General features: G+C 35.4%; 2 protein-coding genes across 8 annotated transcripts in view; both read left to right on the top strand.

The window, feature by feature from the left end:
* The window catches only part of LOC133268590 (prolyl endopeptidase FAP-like), a 38,160-nt gene extending 37,229 nt beyond the window's left edge, over positions 1–931 (top strand). For 3 of the 4 annotated variants that reach the window (XM_061451942.1, XM_061451933.1, XM_061451960.1), the window contains one exon: positions 601–931. In XM_061451942.1, the coding sequence (XP_061307926.1) occupies positions 601–702 (102 nt within the window). In that variant the 3' untranslated portion in view covers positions 703–931. The remainder of the gene's footprint in view (positions 1–600) is intronic. The other variant, XR_009743114.1, reaches the window with a different exon arrangement.
* Positions 932–8,654: 7,723 nt separating this feature from the next.
* On the top strand, positions 8,655–20,049 carry GCG (glucagon). 4 transcript variants are annotated; one of them, XM_061451827.1, is made up of 8 exons: positions 8,722–8,810; positions 11,725–11,800; positions 13,332–13,432; positions 13,816–13,977; positions 14,783–14,836; positions 16,097–16,234; positions 18,401–18,544; positions 19,554–20,049. In XM_061451827.1, exons 2-8 carry the CDS (start codon positions 11,756–11,758, stop codon positions 19,576–19,578), a joined length of 669 nt encoding a protein of 222 aa, XP_061307811.1. In that variant the 5' UTR covers positions 8,722–8,810; positions 11,725–11,755; the 3' UTR covers positions 19,579–20,049. The 4 variants fall into 4 exon arrangements, with proteins under 4 accessions (XP_061307819.1, XP_061307836.1, XP_061307811.1 ...); XM_061451835.1 differs by lacking the exon at positions 11,725–11,800 and having other exon boundaries at positions 8,655–8,810; XM_061451852.1 differs by lacking the exon at positions 14,783–14,836 and having other exon boundaries at positions 8,705–8,810.
* Positions 20,050–20,343: the final 294 nt, after the last annotated feature.

The following is a 20,343-nucleotide window of genomic DNA, read 5'->3' as shown; positions in this document are numbered from 1 at the left end:
TTTTGTGTATTCCACATTCTCTGCCTCCTTCACTGATACTTAGCAAACCATTGTTATTTCTCAAGTATCTGGAATACTGTATAGAGTTATAGTCATTCCAGTTAAGCTATAGAGGAATGGCAGTTATTTCTAAGAGTCAGCAAAATTCATATGTATTTTATTTGCAGTACACGATTCATAATGTTCATGGCCCTGATGTAATGCAGGGTGTTTCAAACAGAATCCCACAACATCTAGCTGAAAGCTTGTTGCTTAGAGCCCAGTATTCCAAAGCAAGACTGTGACCCTAACTGCCAAGGCCATGCAGCAGGTCAAGGCCATTTCATCCCTAAGGGAATCTCAAAGCTTTTTTGGCTGACTTGATACAACTGACTTGTCAGTACTGAGGCAGTAATGATTACTCCTACATTACAGAAGGTTTAGAAACTTTTTTTCAGCAATATGAACATACTGGAAAGTGCTGAAAAGAAAGAAGAGTAGCAAGTCCCTCAGTTTTCTTGAGGCATCCACTTCTATATGGTAATAAAGTTCTTGTATTGATTAACTATTCCAGAATTGAAAACATAACAGCGGTTTATGGCTTTTCTTTTTTTTTTCCAGTGGTATACTGACCAGAACCATGGAATTCCAGGCCTTTCCAGCAAACATCTCTACACACATATGACCCACTTCCTCAAACGATGTTTTTCTTTGTCAGAATGAGTAGATTATTCAGAACATGCCAAGGTATCTAACACATCTCTGGGAGTATGCAATGATAACTGCCCAGGTTATATAGTTTTCAGGTGAATTGATGACAGGAACTTTGAAGCTTTAAATTGATGTTTACGTCTACTTTTGATATTGTATATTAGCACATATTATGCTAATACATGTTTTGGTACATTTAACACCTGCTTGATAGAAAAAATAAAATCAGAATGTAAAACGCCATGTGCATTTCTTGCCATCTTGCTTAAACTTACGGTCTGTAATCCAAAGATAGGTGGTCTATCGCAAAGGCACACTGCCAGATGAATATGCTTGCATTTGTTAACTACAACTGTAAAATGGGAAAGGGCAAAGAAATCAGTGCAAGTACCTAATTAGCATCCTAACAACTGGTTTCACAGAGTTTATTTCCAATTTCTTGGAAAGAATCCAAGCAGGGATAGGAACACACAATATTTAAAGATAAAGTTTGGATAATTATTGAGATTATTGAATGCTGTGTTCAAATTTTATCCAACTCTTATTTGAAATCGTGCTTCTGCAAAACTCAAGTGTTCAGATTTAAACATGAAAGGAGGACATTCATGATAGCTATTTCATCTCAGTATTTTTCTCCCTGTATTCAGAATATGTGAACCATATTAGCCTGTTTTTAATCATCACCTTGGCATTCAAATTAATCTCAGTGTCATTCATCCCAACTGGAGGGGAAGGATCAAAGGATTACACAGGCTTTCTTTGCTTTGTTTTCCAGTGAAACTATTTTAAGGAGTCTTTTAAAAATGCTAGAGGCTAATAGTGATTGGAATACTTGTATTCTTTGGATTAGTAATCAACTCAGTCATGTCACAATATACAAATATGAACAAAATAATTAGCAACAGATCCATTGTAAATGAAATTATTCCCTGGTCACATGTTTAAAAAATTCTGCGTTAACCTGCTGCATAAGAACCGTGGTCTGTTTAAGACAGTAACTGATCTCTGCTATTAGCTGGTGAGAGTACAGAATAACCTGAAAAAGATTGTGGAGCAGCCTTCTCACAAAGCAAGCTGCTTCCTAACTGTCAGCCAGAGACTGGGTGCTGCTGCTTTGTGGAAAAGCAAGGGGTTTCATTTGACCCTCTTGACAAAAACATGGGGTTTAGCCAAAATCATTAAAATGTGGAAGTGATTTGCTATGTAACAGCTTCCTTCATTTTGTTAATGGCAATATCAAATCTAATTTTCCACACATGAGAACATTCCTCAGACACATCTTTATGTAAATGTAGTTGCCAAGCTGTTTGTAATGGTTAAATTATACTTTGATGGGAAGTCTTCAGAAAATACTCAATTAGTTCAGTTTTTTTTGGAAATGCTGCCAATTACGTGATGTTAATGAGTTTTTTGTTGGTAATGTAATTAAAATTCAACTGCTATAACGGTTAAAGGAAAAATATAGCTCTAACAAACTTAACATTAAGCAAATATAACATGAAGTGGGGCTAATTAGATGTTGATTATATGGTCCTACATGCATTTGCTGCACACAACAGTAGTCTCAGTAATGTGGTTATTTGACAGTTAAAATTACTGAGATTTAACTCTCTATTTCTTAAAATACCACAAAACCATTGCAAAAATGCAATAAAAGAGAGAAAAGTCAAGCTCTTATCACAAATGCCTAAGTTTAGATACCTGAATATGTCTAAAATTGGAGTCTCGAGCAATTTTCAAAAACATATGATATCAGCCTCCCAAAAATTTCAATATATTAATTTCTCTTTAAATTTCTGCAGCTTCATTTCTATTTATACTTTTGAAAATCCTACAAATTCTGGAAATTTGGCTAGATAAATTGGCCCTTTGTGGATACTATAACTAATAAAATTATGCAATGTTTTTTTCACACCATGCCCACAGGTCTGTAGTCAGAAGCTTCTGGAAGTATTTGGAATGAGGCACATTTCAGGAAAATGTGTCAAATAAAATAACAGAAGGTACCTCTTTCCCAAGGGATGCATTAGCTGTTTCATTATTAATCTGCCCTTATGTCTGTTTGCTTCCTAAGCAAATCAGAGTACACATCTTCCAAACTGTGCAGCATTTACCTTGGCTTTGAGGAAGCAGTTGTGGGGATAAAGCATGAAAAAAATAAGTACATCATGCTGCTGTCAGTTTTGCTTCATTTTTTTAATGTTTTTAATTTATTTGCCTTACACGGTGCTCTTGCCAAAGAATGGGAATACTTCTTCAGCAGAGTGTGACATTTACACTGACTTGCTGGAGCAGTGTCTAACCTGAAAGCTTTATGATTGAGCAATCATGTATTTTGATGACCTGCAGGAAAATGTCCTAAGATACAGTGAGTGTCAAAAAAAAACAACCCTGTAACAGGTAATGTTGCAGTCATTCATTAGAAATGGTGCAGAGCACTTCAAACATACCACTGCAGTATTGTAGAATCACAGAATGGTTAGGGCTGGAAGGGAACTTTGGAGGTCATTCCATCTCCCTGCTCAAGCAGGGCCACCTACAGCCAGTAGCCTGGGACTATGTCCAGATGGTTTTTGGATATCTAAAAGGTTGGAGACTCCACAACCTCTCTGGGCCACCTCTGCCAGTGCTTGGTCACCCTCATAGTAAAAAAGTGCTTCCTCATGTTAGGACAGAACCTTCTGTGTTTCAGTTTGTGCCTGTTGCCTCTTGTTCTGTCTCTGGCACCACTGAAAAGAGTCTGGCTCCATCTTCTTTACACTGTCCCTTCAGATATTTACATTCAGTGATAAGATCCTCTCGAGCCTTTTCTTATCTAGAAAGAAAACTTTCTGTTCTGCACTGCTGTCTACAATCACCACCCATGTTATAAGCATCACCATCAACTTTCACTGAACAGTTATTTGCCCCATTCCTTTTTAACCTAGCCTACTATATGGGCTCTTCTGTAACAGAGCTTAAACACAGTTCAAGGTGAAAGGGCTTGTCTTAAGAAAACAAGTTGAAGCTGACAAAAATATGTTTAAGGTTTAGCCTTACAGATGAATAAAATGTATATATATCTATACTGCAGACATAGAATATGGCATGTAAGAGTCAACAGTGGGACACAACTTATTATGAAACTAAGAAATTATAGCCTTCATGACAAGATTTTCTAAGCTGATGAATGAATATCCTCAAATTTTGCTTCCTACTGTCAAATATTTTAGAGGATCTGGTTTTCAGAAAATGCTGAGCACTTTCTGCTCCTGTTTTCTCTTTCAAATGAGACTCTCACACTTCAGGTACCCCAAAGACAATGAAACTTAAGTCTTCAAATATCTGCCGCATAAATAAGGTATACAAAGTTCTTAAAACAGGACGTTGTTGTTCTGAATTTAGTAGACAGGCCCTAGATAAATAGCTACAGATCGAGTTCTTTACAAATTTCTTTCCACTATGAATCCTATTTAGCTTTTATAAAATAAAGCTAGAGCTGCAAGGCAAAAACTGCTTTATTCCAGGAACCGAAGTGTACATAAATAGTAGAAAACCAGTGGTTCAACTCCAAACCATTCATTCCCAAACACCTATTTTCATCATCTACCTCAGTCATGCTGTGCAAGTTGTGCGTATCAGTGAACATGCAATCCTCATACCTCAAACATGGAGCTACATGTTTTGCTTCACTCAGGATTACTACAGCTGCAAAGAAAAAAAGGCCTGAAAACAACATTAGTAGAAAACCAAGTATAAGCACAGCCAGGCCCAAGAATATGTTTAGTGTTATACTTATTTTACTCAGATATCAAGTCAAATTCAGACTACATTCAATACTTTGCAGTTTGCCAGTCAGTTCCAATTACAAGGCACAGCTGTTTAGAGCATTTTATAGAGTCATTTGAAGGCTCTATATTTAATCTGAATAATTCATACTATTTGCTAGAGCATTTGGTATTACTTTCAATTATGAACATTGTCTTCTCAGAATGTAAGTAACTAGTACAGACTTGGCCAGCTCTTCTGCTTGCGCAAATTGATGCAGCTCCATTGACTTCAAATGGAGCAATTCCAATTTAGTGAGGAGACAGCGTGGGCTACAGCATAGTTACAATAGCTGTCTTTCCTGAGGTACAAACCCATCTGAATCCACGGCAGTAAGCATGGAGCTGCATGCTGTTGTAAGGCTTAGAGACCGGACCTAACCCTCCATTTCAGAAAGCCATTCTTGCTCTCCAAAGTGTATCCATGGAGTTGTATACATAAATATGCACACATTTGTGTGTGTAATGTATACTCACACATGTATGTATCTAACATGATGCGTGTTTTATATATGTATGTGCTTGCACATATTGTCTTCTTATATATGTTCTCAGAAGGAGAATGCAGGACTCTCTTGATTATCATGTAACAAGGATAGGAAAATAAAACGGGCTGCACAGCCCCTGAACTTAATGGTTGACAAGGTAAGGGAGAGAATGCTTGCTGTGCAGTGTAATAAAGAAAAGGGTGTGGGCCTGTAGTCATACCCCAATTTACATCCTTCTCCTTCACATGTTCTTTAGATATGCAATTTATAATAGCATAATAATATAATAATAACAAATATGAAATGAAGAAATACACAGAAAAATGTGGAGGGTTACTTTTTTGAAAGCATATGCTGGGATTTTTTTTTACTTTTTTACTTTCAAAAGTCAGCAACTTCCTAATTCATTAAACTGTTCAAATCTTGACAATTTAAACTTTTAAAATTATTTTTTTCTTGTACCAATAGTAAAAGAGTTGAGAGAAACTTCCCAGAAAATTATGATATTCGGAGCAGCTAGCCAGTTATTGCTAACACATTGGTCTTATTTTTCTGAAAGGCCATGCCAGAACTGTTACTGCTAAAGCATCAGGTTCAGTGTGCAACTGGTAAGAATTCTGCCCCTCGTTGTACCTCTTCTGTAACTTTTCCCACAGATCTTTTGTCCAGTGAGTGCAGTACACTTTCCTTAATAGCAGCCTTTACCTGGTACTGAGACCATGGTGCAGGAAACTTTGATCAACTCCAAATACAGTGAACTCAAAATAAAGATCTTTTAATGACTCCAAGTGAATCATGAAAAACATTACGATGATACTTTCCTGAAGGCAGGTCAACTTTCAGGTTGTGTCTCTAATCTGACTCAGTTTAAGTACTGTCTCATATGTGAATTATAATACAGAGGAGAGTGAGGTTGCCTTTAAATTTTGTCAAAAGGTGCCATCTACCTATTTTATTTTACAATCTGAGAAAAAAATAGTACGTATTCATATTTCATACACTAGTTACTATTTGCTACTTCTGTTTGGTAGCTTTTGCTTGCTGTGCTCTGGAATGTACTGCTATATATTCGGTTATGGCAACTGAAGGTTGCATTGTTCTTGATGGCAGTTCAGTTTTTTCATGTACTTTTTATTGTCCATGTATCACTTGCAAAACAAGTAATCAGTCTCCTAGATTCTAGATGACCTGCTAGATGATACAGCCTGTTTGACAGGTGCACTAAGCTGCTATGTCTCATATACTTTTTTCTGAAATCAAGAAGATAAAACAGAGCTAAACAAAAAGAAGTGCCTTTTCCTGGAGGGGATGATACTGTCTTACAGCCCATGTTGCCTGTTTCAAAGCCACGTATCTTTAACTCAACAAGCAGAGAGATGATTGTAGCAATCCATTTCAACAAGTGTCTGTGAGTCATCCTGGTCTAAAACAAAGTCTACACGGCCCTTTGATCACCATCTGCTGTCCCGTCGGGGTACTGCAGGGCTGGGCAGCCTGCCTTCTCCCGCAGAGCCGCAAAGCTCACCAACTTCACGGAGACAGTGCCTTCAAATAGTTGGTGCTGCGCTTACATTTAAGCCGTGATTTTGCATCCCTTATATATCGCTCATAAAATTTAAATAGAAAGTAGATTAAAAAGTAATTCTGAGGCAAAAAACTGCAAAGTATCTCAGTGAAATTGGCATCTCATGAAAATAAGCAGATTTGGGGTATAAGGTTGTTTCCAGGCTTACTTTGCCTCCTTTGGCACCATCTCTTACAAGTTACACAGTTGTCTGCCTAGGGAAGGTTGGTATATGGAGATGGTAATTCTGGTCATTTCAGAGAAAAAAAAATCTGAAAAGCCAAGTTTGATAAATACCCATAGAAGTTTGTTTAGCCTATGTCAATCAATGACTGGGAACCCATTACTTTGAACAGATGTGAAAAATACAATTAAGAGCAGGAAGAAAGAGAACATAGGGATCAGACCATGTGGAAAAGAAGCAGTAACTAAAAAGTAATAAAAAGGCAAAAGAAGGCTCTCAGAAGTGACTGAAGGTACAAACAGAAGTCAATGTTGAGAGGAACAGAAACTGTGCTCTTATGTTTTCAGCAGCAGCATTAGTAGACGCTTGCATTATAGATAGAAATGACAAAAATGCACCATGAATCTCAGTAGATGGATCCAAGAGCAGAAAAAAAATTATTACACTAACACAAGAGAAAAAAATATTTAAAAATTATTTGTTGGACTGTGTAGTGAGACAGTGTCTCCCTAAACAAATATTGTATTACTACAGCGAGGAATTTAGGATAGAGCTATAGGAAGGATCCACTAAATTTTGTTTGCCACTCTACTACTAGGATTATTACATGTACAAGCTGCCTCAATTGCATCATATGCGCTATGCCAATCAGGCTGTGGTAAGCCAGCAGAAAATTCCCTGACTGAATATTCTTTGCTGGCTTCATGGAGCAGTGTTAGGGGAAATAAAAGGGTTTGTTGTAATATGCATGCTTTTTGCCACAACTTAGACTATAGACCACACCAGACTGGAGCACAGGCTGTCATTAACATTCAGGGAGATGTTCACTGTGATTCCAGACCCTTTCCTCTACTGAGCAGGACTGAAGATGGAGTCCTTCATATTTTATCTGTCTCCTGGACTGCCTTACATATGTAATAATAATATTTCAGGGTTTGTGCCCTTTTGCATTTTAAATGTATGAAAAAGTCTGTAAAGGAAAACCTCTCCAGGAATTTCTTGAAGGGGGGTATCTCACTTATTGCTTCATACACAGGATAAAAGACCCGTATTTCTGACTGGCAGATTTTTTCATCTGCCAGAACCATTGACAAATTTTGTGTCAATCTCTCCTCCCTGTGGTCACCACATGACTGAACAGTGCTGCCCCATCACAGCTATGAAATTGTCCCTATGACTGAATGGTTTAGGACCCTGATAATAGTTGCATAGAACCTACACAGCCACAAAGCTCAAATCTGTTTTGGTTTTTAGATATTTTTGTCCTTGTAGAGAATGGAGACTAGAGCAAAAGGCTTGTCTTGCATAAATCTGTAGTATGAAACTCAATTTATAATGAATAATTCTCAAGTGGACATTAATTTTTATACAGTAGAATTTGCGAAATTGGAATTTTACATCTAAGGGTAATCAGACATTTTTGTTAGATTTGACCTGTGCCAGGCTTTGCATAGTGGGTAGACATCACTGCAGTACTTCACATCTCTTCATGTTCGTTATATTTGTATGAGATTACTTGAAGAATCATTCAAGGGCTTTGGGGGAGTTATGTTGGTTATTGTTAACTGTGCATTAAATTTATAAACCTTGATTTAAAATTGATTTAAAAGTTGATGCTATTGATATCAACAGGACTGGGATTCTAAATGTTAAATGTGTCAAATCAGAATTTGGAGAAATTGCTGCCTTAATTCCAGGCACCTTAAGCCTACTGTTTGTCATCCTAATGCCCTTCTGTTTGATATTTATTTCTTTGGACATAGCTACCTCACTCCTTTTGCAAATCCATGTTAGCATTGATGTCATAAAGTAAGCAGAATGAATGTGTGAAATTGCTTGTAAAATTATCAAACGAAATGAATAGCAAATATGATGACTTTTTTTTTAAAGTTGAACAAGGAAACTGTCAGCAATGATGCACTCTCATAATGCTTACTAGAGCTGAACAGTATATATATAAGTCTGTGCAAAAGAGGCAGCTAGGCAGATCTCGGGATCCTCAAGGCTTGTCATAGTTCCAGAAGAGAGAGTAGCAGCTCTTTCTGCAACTGCTACATATCACTTCAAAGTACAAAAAGGTAAGACTGATAAGAACTACCAGTACAATCTGTTTGAGCAGGCTAAGTGCATTATCTGAATTGTATTGCCCAAAGTTTGCAACAGAGGTGCAGGATCTTTCAGCAAACTGGTGTTTTCTTCTTTGGTTATCCTCACTGATGTTTGGAGTTAATGACATCATCATTTTAATCTTTTAATGTATTCAATTAGTTCAACAGAGACTGATCCAAAAAAGAGAAATCTACTGTTTGGGTTGCTGAAGCAATTGAAGAAAGGAAGATTAACCATAACAATATGAAAGACATGCATTGTAGTAAGATTTTAAATTGTGAGATATATAAATTATTGAGTTTTGTATTTTTATCTCCTTTAGCATCTTCTCTAGAAATGTTTAATGCACATGAGTTTAAAAATATTCACTCCTTATATATACTGCCTAAATATGAATCAACAGGGATTAAATTGGCAGAATGCAAACAAATTAAGTGGGTTTGTATAGTCACTGATTAAAAACTGTCCAAGATAGATTGTCACTCCATCACCCTACAGAATGCCACTCCACTGCCCTACTTTTAGATAAGTTTGTCTCAAAGCAACTATTATTTTCTTATCACTAAAATCTGAAAGGAAAATTTTATAACACAAAAGTAAAAATTAAAGCCTTTCAGTAGTTGCTGTGATTACTTTACAAAGTTTAATTAAGTCTTCCATCTTACTATGGAACTCCTTAGACTAGAAGCATTATATTATATAGAAGCTTCCATGAGGCATTATAGCATGCTTAGGTAAATTAGATCTAAAATACATCTACCTGAAAAAAGTGATTTCTTTACAATTAGAAATAACTTGCAGTTTCATGTTGATAGAAATTTATTTTATTAGCAGTATCTACTGGTGACCTGAATAATGTAGAGCAAATAAGATCTTTCTTCTGATCAGGAAGTAACTGATTAGCTAAAATAAACTAAGCATACATTATTTTGCTGATTGTCTTTTTCTCTACAAAACATGTTTGCGTTCCTCAGAATAAAATAACAATTTCTTCTTTAAATACTGTAGCTTCTTTAACTTGTCAAAAAAATGCTGATAGTGGTTTGGTTTACCAATAGCAAGTACTAAACACTGACGAAAATAAACTGATTCTTAATTTTTAAAAGAACATATTTGACAGAAGTTTAATACCTTTTGAAAATGCTTATTTTATTAATAAGGATTCTCTTTCTTGAAATAGTATTGCTTTCAAAAAACATTTATTTATACATCTTTCTTTTTAGTAATCTCCCCAGATTTTGATTTTAAAAAATTTACAAAGAAGCTGAACATGCACTTAATTTTAAACGTGTTTTTAAATCATAGAGTAGCCAGTGGAATTGTTCACACCTGGAAGCTGTATGGGCCTGAGGCATAAGAGTTAGATCCATGATATATTGAAATCACTAAAGATCTGTTTACTGATTACAGTGGGCTTTGAATTTGGTTTATTATAAATTTCTCACAAAATAATAGCTTTGGTATCTGGTATTACTATAAGGAGGCTGGATTAATGACTAGACTTTTCCTTTCATTTCCCCTCAATGACTTAGGTTTATGTCTAACCTGTATCAAGGTTTAACAAAGCTACAGGCAGCTGTAAACTGTTTTTATTTAGTGTTTTAGGTTAAGTAAATTATACCAAACTGCTAACATACTGTTAATCAGGGCAAATTCACTTATTTATGGTGCAATAACCAAACCTTATTTGGTGTCTGAATTAATTCATTGGCAGCCATATCAGCTAGCATGGGGGTCACTACATTACAATCAAACCATTTTATAATCACAGCTGCGTCATCACCCAAAGAACAGAGAGAGCTTTTGTTCCATTGTTGGAAGCCTATGAAATGTGAAATTATGCATTCTTTGGGATAGACATTGGATGTCAGTGTTGCACCACCAAATTAGAGCTCCAAATGAAACAGTGTTTGGTACTACAGTTAGGGATACAATAGGACTAACTATATGGCCACTACAGTATTTTTTGGTACTACAGCAAGATATGCGCAAGTGTAGAAATACAATTTCATATATCAAGACATTACAGAAGGCAGAAAAGAGTCTCCATGCACACTGATGAAAAAACGAGCAACATTGGCAGTGGCTGCTGGTGGAGAGAGGGAAATTGATTCCATTGCTTAATAGTACAATAAACAACAACAAAAAAATATATTCAATTATTTATTTTCCCTGTTTTAAGATTTGATTAATATGTTTTGATTGCTTTAAGTATTTTGATACTGCCACTGAGTTATTCTAGTAAAACATATATTATTCATTAAGATTTCTTTAAAAGTTAGGCCTACCAGAGAACCAGAAGCAATGCACTCTTCCTAACCATTGGTAAAATATCTGCCAACAGTCAAGCTTCGCAGCTCCAACTCTAAGTTATTTTTAAATAGACAGAAGAAACAGATTTCTTGAAAACCTGCTCTGAAGCTGGACAGACTACCAGGGCAGTAAGGTTTTTGATGTAGAAGTTTATTTTTCCAGTGATGCTCATCTACGGCCACCTCTACCCTAAACACACCCCCCCCCCCCCCCACACACACACACTTTCACTGCTCAGTGCAGAGACAACTCTAAATCTCAAGACAAAGTAATCTGCACCTTCCCTACACATCATTCCTTCATAACTTTCTTATAGTTTCCTCCAGGCCACAGTGTATTTAAATTCAGCCTATTGTGACAACACGTTAAAATACAGAACCGGTATGTTTTTACTCAGACTGCCTTATTTTATACATCATTGAATTTCAGTCAATAACTCCTCCAGGGGAGCTGGAGGGGTTCAGCAGAGATTACATTTAGTGGGGAGGGTGCTTTTTGATTGGGTCTTACTTTGCCATCTATTGCTTTACTTCAATGCACTCATGTTTTCTATCTCCCTTTGTTTTTCAGACTGTACTATAAAATTCCATAGGAAAGTGTCATGGATGGCAGAAGGGCTTTTTCAAATACACAAGTATCAGGCCAAGTACATGATGAAATTATTTCTAGTGACATTTTGCTGATGTGAACTCATTGCAACTTCTGTTGCTTTACAGCTTATTAATATTGTGATCCATACTGCTTTTATAGTTAGAATGAATATTTACTATTCATCACTCAATGAATGTGCATTTGCCATTGAATGAACGGCATATTCAACCTCTTTGTCAAGGTCAAAAGTACCTACCCAAATTTTAAATTCACTTCCTTTTCTGTACATCCATTCCATAAATGTAAGTGATCCAAAATAATTAAAAATTAACAACCTATGCATTTTGTAAGTAGATTTCCTCTCATTTCCTGTTTATTTAAAATATTTTTGAGTATATCAGTCATTAGCTGCTCATAGTCCCTTTTGCACAGGGTTTCTTGACCCTAAAATGAATAGCATTTCTTTTTTCAACAGTTTTTCCTATAGGGCATTATGTGTGAACAGACTAATAATACTACATTAAATAATGAAAATGGTAGCACACATAATTAGGGGATTAGACAATGCCTTATTGGTGACTATTCACTAAAATCTATAACCATACTACTTGCACGAATAAACGAATCGCTAATGCAAGTAAGGGGTAACAGCTTGGCTGTGGATCACAAAAGCATTTGTACAGACTGTAATACTCTAGTTTATTCTGAATAATCTCACATTAATGTCAGTGAAACTACTCAAGTTATTACAGTGCACATGTTGAAAACACATATAATAAGGTAGCCATTTTTCTTACATGGTCGAAGCCAATAGAATGACCTGAAACAGTAAGAATTGCAGCTGGGATACAATATTTTCTGGTACGATTTATGACCATTAATACGATGTATACACCCCATATCTTTTATATCCTATGCAGCTCCATAATGGAAGCCCTTAGGCTGAAATAAAAGTATTATGTCAATAGTGCAAGAAGCAAAACGACATAGCACTGAACACAAGCCAGTGCGTGGCTTGGTAGTTTGTTTTTTAAGAAATCAAACTTATCAATAAGTCATTATTAAGTCTAGAAGCCTAGCACTGCAATTTTTGTTATTTCAAAACAAACTTTTAAAAGGAGAGTGGAGGGCCAGAAGAATGCAGAGCAGCTAATGTGACAGTATTCTTGACAAAGACTTGCTTTGTTTTTCTCTAGTGAATGAGCTGGAAAAAAAATAAAACTAATGCAAATACCCTAGTTTTGAAAAAAAAAACAATATTATTGAAAGAGATTTAATGTTTGCAATCAGCAGAAAACAGAGCAAAGGGGATACAGACCTTTATCCTCATATTGCAAAAGTGAGGATACAATTGCTCTAAGCTCACCTTGCAGTCTAGAATACAGACCAGAACAGAGACTGTATCTTTTGAATGCCTACCCAAGGCACTGCAGTCTCCATCCACTGGACATAGGCCCCATCCTCACAGGGTCTCAATATCTGTAAGTTTAGATCAGCATTAAAGATGTCTCTTTTCAATGTAATTTATTCAGACAGATGTAAAGATGATTACATTTTTCTTTGTTGCCTTATTTCTGTTTTGACAGGCAATGAAAATGAAAAGCATTTATTTTGTTGCTGGGCTCCTTTTAATGATAGTTCAAGGCAGCTGGCAAAATCCTCTTCAGGATACAGAGGAGAAATCAAGGTAAATTCTTTAGATCAAACTCCTAGAAACACTTGGCCTGAACTTTGTTTTCTTATAGTTTTAAGCAAAATATACTATGACTTAAAGATTTTTTTTATACTATTACACAATATTTAAACTACCAGTTTTTAATATTGCGAAGTATAGCACAGAAGTTTACAAACAGGTATTACAAACAATAGCTGCCTTAGTTATCCAAGATGATCTTTTCATTGCGCAGTATCAAATCTGCTATCTTAATTCATTTTACTAGCCAGCTAGTGATTAGTATGTCACTTGCTTTCACTTTGTGAGAGTTTAAAATAGAATTTTTAAGAGAAGTCAACGCACCTGTAGAATGTACTATAACCATTGACAACTAACAATTACTAAACTTTTCACAGACCACTCAAAGCTTCCCAGTCTGAACCATTAGATGAATCGAGACAGCCGAATGAAGTGAAACGTCACTCACAAGGCACATTCACCAGTGATTACAGCAAGTACTTGGACACTAGACGAGCTCAGGACTTTGTGCAATGGTTAATGAGCACTAAAAGAAATGGGTAAGCATTTTGGTCACATTGCTGTAGAAGTCCATATACAGACACAGCTAAAAATCTAGCTGAATTCAATTTCTTGATTTTAACTTCCCATCACAGACCACGTGTAATCCTCAAATAAGTACTTAAGGAAAATTTATATATAATTTTAACATTATGTGCAAAATCATCAAAAGGATTTGGATAAACTGAGTGAATTTTACCTGTGAATTTACACCATCTAAAAAGACTATCTCAGCCTATTCAGGACAGATTGTTTCAGTGACTTAAGTTCATTAGGAATAAGATATGTAAATATCACGTAAAGGTCTGGGCCATTAGGCCTTAATAAAACTTTCCTATCTATGGATTCTCTAATCCTGGAGTTTCACTGTGAAGAGGAAACTGAGGTTTAAGTTTAAGTTGACCACTGGGTATTCTACCATTGCCACAAGTATACTCTTAAGGCATGAGTTAGCATGTTTTTAAAATACTCTTTGATTAAACACAAGCTACCAAACTGATAGCAAGAATAATGTAAAAAGATGTAAGTCTATGCCCTCTGTTCTAGAGATCTGCCCACAGAATTAACAAATCTATGACATTAATGCTTTTAAATCTCTGAGGGAGTCTTTAAAGTATAAAGTAACAATTTCTAGATATTGTACTAATTTAAACTCATAAGCCTGAAATTATTTATAATTTTCCTCTATCAGTCACGGTCGTTTATCATAATATTTAAATAATAACCAATAAAATCTCATCAGCTTATGCATGTTCTGCAATGTATTGGTAATAATGATCTAATGATTGTGGAATTCCACTACAGGCAACAAGGACAGGAGGCCAAAGAAAATGACAAATTCCCGGACCAACTCTCAAGGTATTCTAGTCACCACAACTTGTTACACAAATAGATTCTGAGATAATTTTCTGTTAAACAAGAAAGAAAACAACTAGTATTATTTACAGTGTTACCGCAATCTAAGAAATACCTATCAAAGACATCATGGTTTTTAAAAGGAAAGAGGAAATGTCTCTTTGTTATTTATTCCTGTACCTGTGTTCTATAGTTATGTGCAGTGGCTTCAAGGAATACAACACAATGAGAACAGATTCCAGAAAAAGACATTTCAAGTAATAAAAGTGATTTGAGAATAACCTAAAGAGAAAAACTTGGTACAGGAAAGGCTGAAGGAAAAAGAAAAAAATAAAAATCTGTTGAGGAAAAGAAAACATGTGAGAAGATTAATAATAATTAATAATGTTTCAGCTTCAATTGAACAGCATATCTCAACAAAATTAATGTTTCATTTAAAATGTTCCAAACAACTCTAGTTAACATGCTGATAAAAAGTGCAGATGGTACTAAATTAGGAGGAATGGTGAAATCCCAAGAAGAAGAAAAATAATAGACCTAGAGCCCCTGAAAAGTGGATAGAAATTAGCAAATTCTGAAATAGAAATGTTACTTGTGGAAAATATTCCATTATATATCTACTTCTAAGTGGAGCTTGTTCTCCTAAGGGCCAGTGTGACATAATTTGCGCTATGCCAGAGGAAGAAGCACAATGAGGTGTAAGAAAGGCAAAACCAATCATCTTTCTCTATTATGCTGAAGGTGAATAGGCTTGACATTGTTCCAAGATTACCACTTGGCCGGATTGATGATTAAAAGGGTTTTCACAAAACATTCAAAATGTAAATTCGATAGGAATTATGTCTCAACAGACTGGCTAAGAAATAATGAAGATGAAGGTAGGAGTGGCTTAATGAAAATTTTTAGGTTAACACAAGAGATAACAAAAAGTATGTCCGTATAATACAATACAGATTGTTGATCATAGCTAATTAATCTAGCAGATGATCATTACAATGCAGCTATAATTGCTTTCAGTACCTGATTTGATTTGTTCAGAACTAGTTCAGGCATCTCTGCACAAAACTATTGTACAGCACAGGCAATGCCCTCAGAACTGTAATATTACCAAGAAAAAAATAATAAGTAATTTGAGAAGCGAAAAAAAACCCTCTCACTAATAAGAAAGACTAGTCTGGTGGGTGAGAAATATAACTCAATAAAGGTTAAAAGAAAAATTAAGTCCTCATGCAGCCTGCTCCTACAGTATTGCTCTTCTTTCAGCAATGCAATCTCCAAGCGTCATGCTGAATACGAGAGACATGCTGAAGGCACCTATACCAGTGATATCACCTCTTATTTGGAAGGTCAAGCTGCCAAAGAGTTCATTGCTTGGTTAGTGAATGGACGAGGAAGAAGAGAGTAAGAATCCATTCCTATTACTAAATTTTGCTTTGCTTTTGGGGTTAGAAATCAAGTCTGATGAAACCTTGATGTATTTTTGATCATTCTTGCTGTACTTCATGTTCTTTTTTTGTAAAAGAAGATATTCTGTGGGTGTTAGGCTTCCACTTTACATTAAGTTTCAGTACCGATTAAAACAACCTGTTCATTATGCTGTTACAGTCTAAAAGGTAAAGTTATAAAGGTCAACATATCTAAAACTAAATCTCTAACATCCTCTACCTACCACCCTTGCCCCTTCACATAAGGTTGCTTAGAGTCTTCATCTATCACTGAGTTGATTCAAGTCAGCATCATCTTAAATTACTTTCTCTTCCCTTTCACAGTCCATCTTTTCCCCTGTAGTATTTCCAAGATGAAATTTTTACAATGTCATCAGCTATAGTCCATACGCTGCTGATCATTCCCAGCAGTGACTGATGACTTTTTCCCTCTCCCCATGCCCCACAAAGTGTCCCCAAGTTGCTGCTGTGAAAATAACTACAACTTCCTACAACTATGAATTATGTTCTTTTTTAAGACACCTCTACTTCTTCTGCTATAGTTCAGAGCTTCCTGGGTGCAGTGCTCCACAGTTTTGACCTACCCGTGTCTCTGGTTTCTTTCATTAATATCTTATTCTTCCCATACTCACTGCAGATTGCTCAAGCCTATTCACTTCATGTACTCATGGCTTTACACCTTTTTTCATGATAGTCTTACACTTAAAATGTCATCGCCTTCAATCTCATCTGTCTCCAACTCTGCATTTTGGAAGCTACACCATGCACATGACACTCCCCACTTTTTACCTGGTCCATACTTATTTGTGCCTTTAGACTGTAAGCTCTTCGGGGCAAGGATTTCAGTTCATCCTCTGATTATATATTCTACCAGCTGTAAAGTACTATGTAAGTCTCTTGCATTATATAAAAATAATAATAATAACAACAATAAAATACAACCTGTAAGACAAGATTGTGTGTTGTAGTCAAGGAAAACTAAATAGGTAGAAGTAACTTTTGCAAATAATGATGATTTCCTGAAAACACAGAGTTAAATAAATGAGGTCAGCTGTCAGCTATATATAGAGAGAACAGAAAGGCTGGTGCCACTTCATAGTGATGTTGAGATTTGCAGTTCTTTTTCTGTCATGCTTTATTTTCATAAGCAGAAATAGGGTATTTCAGTATCCGTAAGACAGAAATACAACCTAGCTGTGATGAACTGCACTCAGAAACCTAGACAATTAAATGTAGATCATCCTTCTGCTTTCCAATACTTAGTATTTTTTGTGGTCAAACTTGTATATAGCCTTCCCTGAAATTATTGCAGGAAAAGAACCAGTTTGCCTGTCATTGGTTCCAGAGCACAGTGTGCTTCAGCATCAGCACACCTTAATGGAACCCATTAAAATATTTGTATCTTTAATGAGATGAAACAAGAGAGAAAAGTTTCTGAATCAGGTTCTTGGCATAATGGTTTTCCAGTGGTCAAAAAAAGGATAGAGCAAGAATAAGGATCTGATTCCAAATATAAAATGCTTTTGTACAGCATATAGATTTTATACTGGTGTTGTAACTGGGTTATTTTACCCCCCCAAAAAAGTTGCTGTTCTTAATATCTAAACACTTACGCAGTATAATTTTAAGTATATAACTAGGACTAGAATACAATTAAAACAGAAAAAAAAATGGAAAAAAGTCTGAAAATATGACTATAATGCTTTAGTAGTGATATTTCTTAAATAATGATTCTTAGTAAATACACTCTGAATTTTATTGATGCTTAGTCTGCTTGGCACAGGCATTTAAGACACATACATTTTTGCATTGGCATAGGCATTTCAGACACATATATTTTTGCATGTATGGCTTTTTCAGAAATGCAAGAGAGGAATTTAGACTCACCTGAAGTCCTCATACAGTAAAGGGAGACTTCCATGCTTTATTCTATTATGAAAATAATGCCTCAAAAGATGTTCTAATATACATCATTCTACACTGAGCCATAACATCAGGCTCAACACTTAACTCCTTAAAATCAGTGGAAATGTGCAGTGTATTAGAATCCTGTCATAAGGTCCTTTTAAACAGTTTCTTTATTTCGATATGCAAATTGTTTGCTAATTTCTTCCCTTTGAAGTTTCCCAGAAAAAGCTCTTGTGGCTGAAGAAATGGGCCGAAGACATGCAGACGGCACTTTCACAAGTGATATCAACAAAGTCCTTGATGACATGGCTGCCAAAGAATTCCTAAAATGGCTGATTAATGCAAAAGTTACCCAAAGGTACCTAAATTTTGATTGTCATTCATAATATATTGTGGGTTTAAATGTATTTGTTACACATAGAGAAAGTACTGCTATTTTTTCTCTAAACTATTGACATAGTATCTAACTGTGTTACAAACTCTATTACAGACAGTGCTTAACAAGGATAAGACACAGAACTCATTCCAAATATAACTTGCGTTTTCCATCAGTAGTGAACCTATATAATAATTTCCTGTGTAACTTCAGGAGAGGTTTGCCACTGAATATTACCAGAAGTAAGGTCATATTAAATTACTGAAAAACTCTCCTTTGCATGGGCATTATGAAATCAAGGAATATTTATGGGTAAAATTACACCAAATTGATTATTTTTTAAAGACTTTGATATAAAACATTGGCTTAAATTGTGGATTGTCAATGGGGTACTGTAACCTGAGTTCCTGAAAGATAACTAATTAAGAACTCCGCTTTAGTGTGCCTGTGTATAGGCAAAAGCTCTTAGCAAAGCAACATTTTCTACGTGAGGTCTGTGAACAGTTTAATATTTAAGAATTGTTAACATTAACAAAGCATTTCAATGCCAACTTAAGGCACATGTGAGTGCCCAGATCTTTTAAAATGTTGGATATCCACTCTGTAAAAATTAATTACTTTTCATATTTGGACTACTACTGAAGCACCCAAAACAATTAGTTGATCTTCGAAATCTGAAACAACTAATATTGTCTCAAAAAGAAAACCTTTAGAAACTATAGTTAAAATACAGGTTTTATTAATATTTTAATACTTTTTTGTGTGTGTTAATAGATCATCATTGAAATAAACTACAAAAAAAATATATTAGAAACTATCCAAAAGCTTTTCCTTTAGGAATTTTTTTTCAGTCTGTTATTACAGAGAGGCATTGAGGGGTCTGTGCAACTAACATCTGCTAACTCTTAAACAGAAAAAATACGTTCCACACATATTTCATAAATCTTTGGTTGTTTATAATATGCCCTAATTGCTGCTGCTTTTTTTCCAGGGACCTTTTGGGAGAATACCAGTAAAAACGCAGAATAAAAATGGGACAAATGAAGATCTTCATTGCAGCAACTGCCAGTTATTAAGAGATTCTGAAATCTGTATTCTGTCATTTGCATTTGGTGTAACAAAACTATGTCACCTTGCATGCCAGGAAATAATTGTACTATAGTTTAGTGTTGCCAAAGGTTTATATATGGAAAACCTACTGTCTAAGGGATGAGTATCTTAACATCTTAAAATGAAAGTTCCATATCTTTATATTTTCCATTTATTAGGACTGAAGTAACTCCATTTATATTTAATGATAAAATTATTTTTCTAAAAAGTGGACTTCTACACACAAAGGATTCAATCATAAACTGTATGTGTTATTTGTAAGGGGCTGGCAGTTACAAATGCCTGAGAAGTGAATATCCCTCTTAAAACCTTTGTTATAAAAAGGCTAAGCTTTAAGGATATTAAATGATAGCCTTAAATAAATTTTTTCAAGCTTCTCGTCTGTTGACTTTTCATGCGTATATTCCTTGTGCCTCTTTGCACTCCGTTTCATTTTACTCTAATATTTTAGTGTTGCTGAGATCTTGGAAGTGGTTTGTTTGGTATGATAAAACAAACTCAACATTTTGTTTTGTCACATTTTCTCTATAATGATTCCCAGAAAAGAGCTGTGTGAACCTTGAATTATCTTTAGCTAAAAAAGAAATCATATAAGATGAAGCTAGAGGGGGGAAACAAGTCTGCCCAGACAAGTACTCTTCACTAGCATAAATTCTGGTTTCTCAGCAAAA

The sequence above is a fragment of the Pezoporus flaviventris genome, unplaced genomic scaffold (genome assembly GCF_033815535.1).
Source record: "Pezoporus flaviventris isolate CSIRO_AGI_PZ_B2104156 unplaced genomic scaffold, CSIRO_AGI_Pfla_v1 ptg000001l, whole genome shotgun sequence".
Taxonomy (NCBI): domain Eukaryota; kingdom Metazoa; phylum Chordata; class Aves; order Psittaciformes; family Psittacidae; genus Pezoporus; species Pezoporus flaviventris.
The sequence above is the reverse complement of the archived record's forward strand: the minus strand, read 5'-3'. Positions and strand labels throughout refer to the sequence as shown.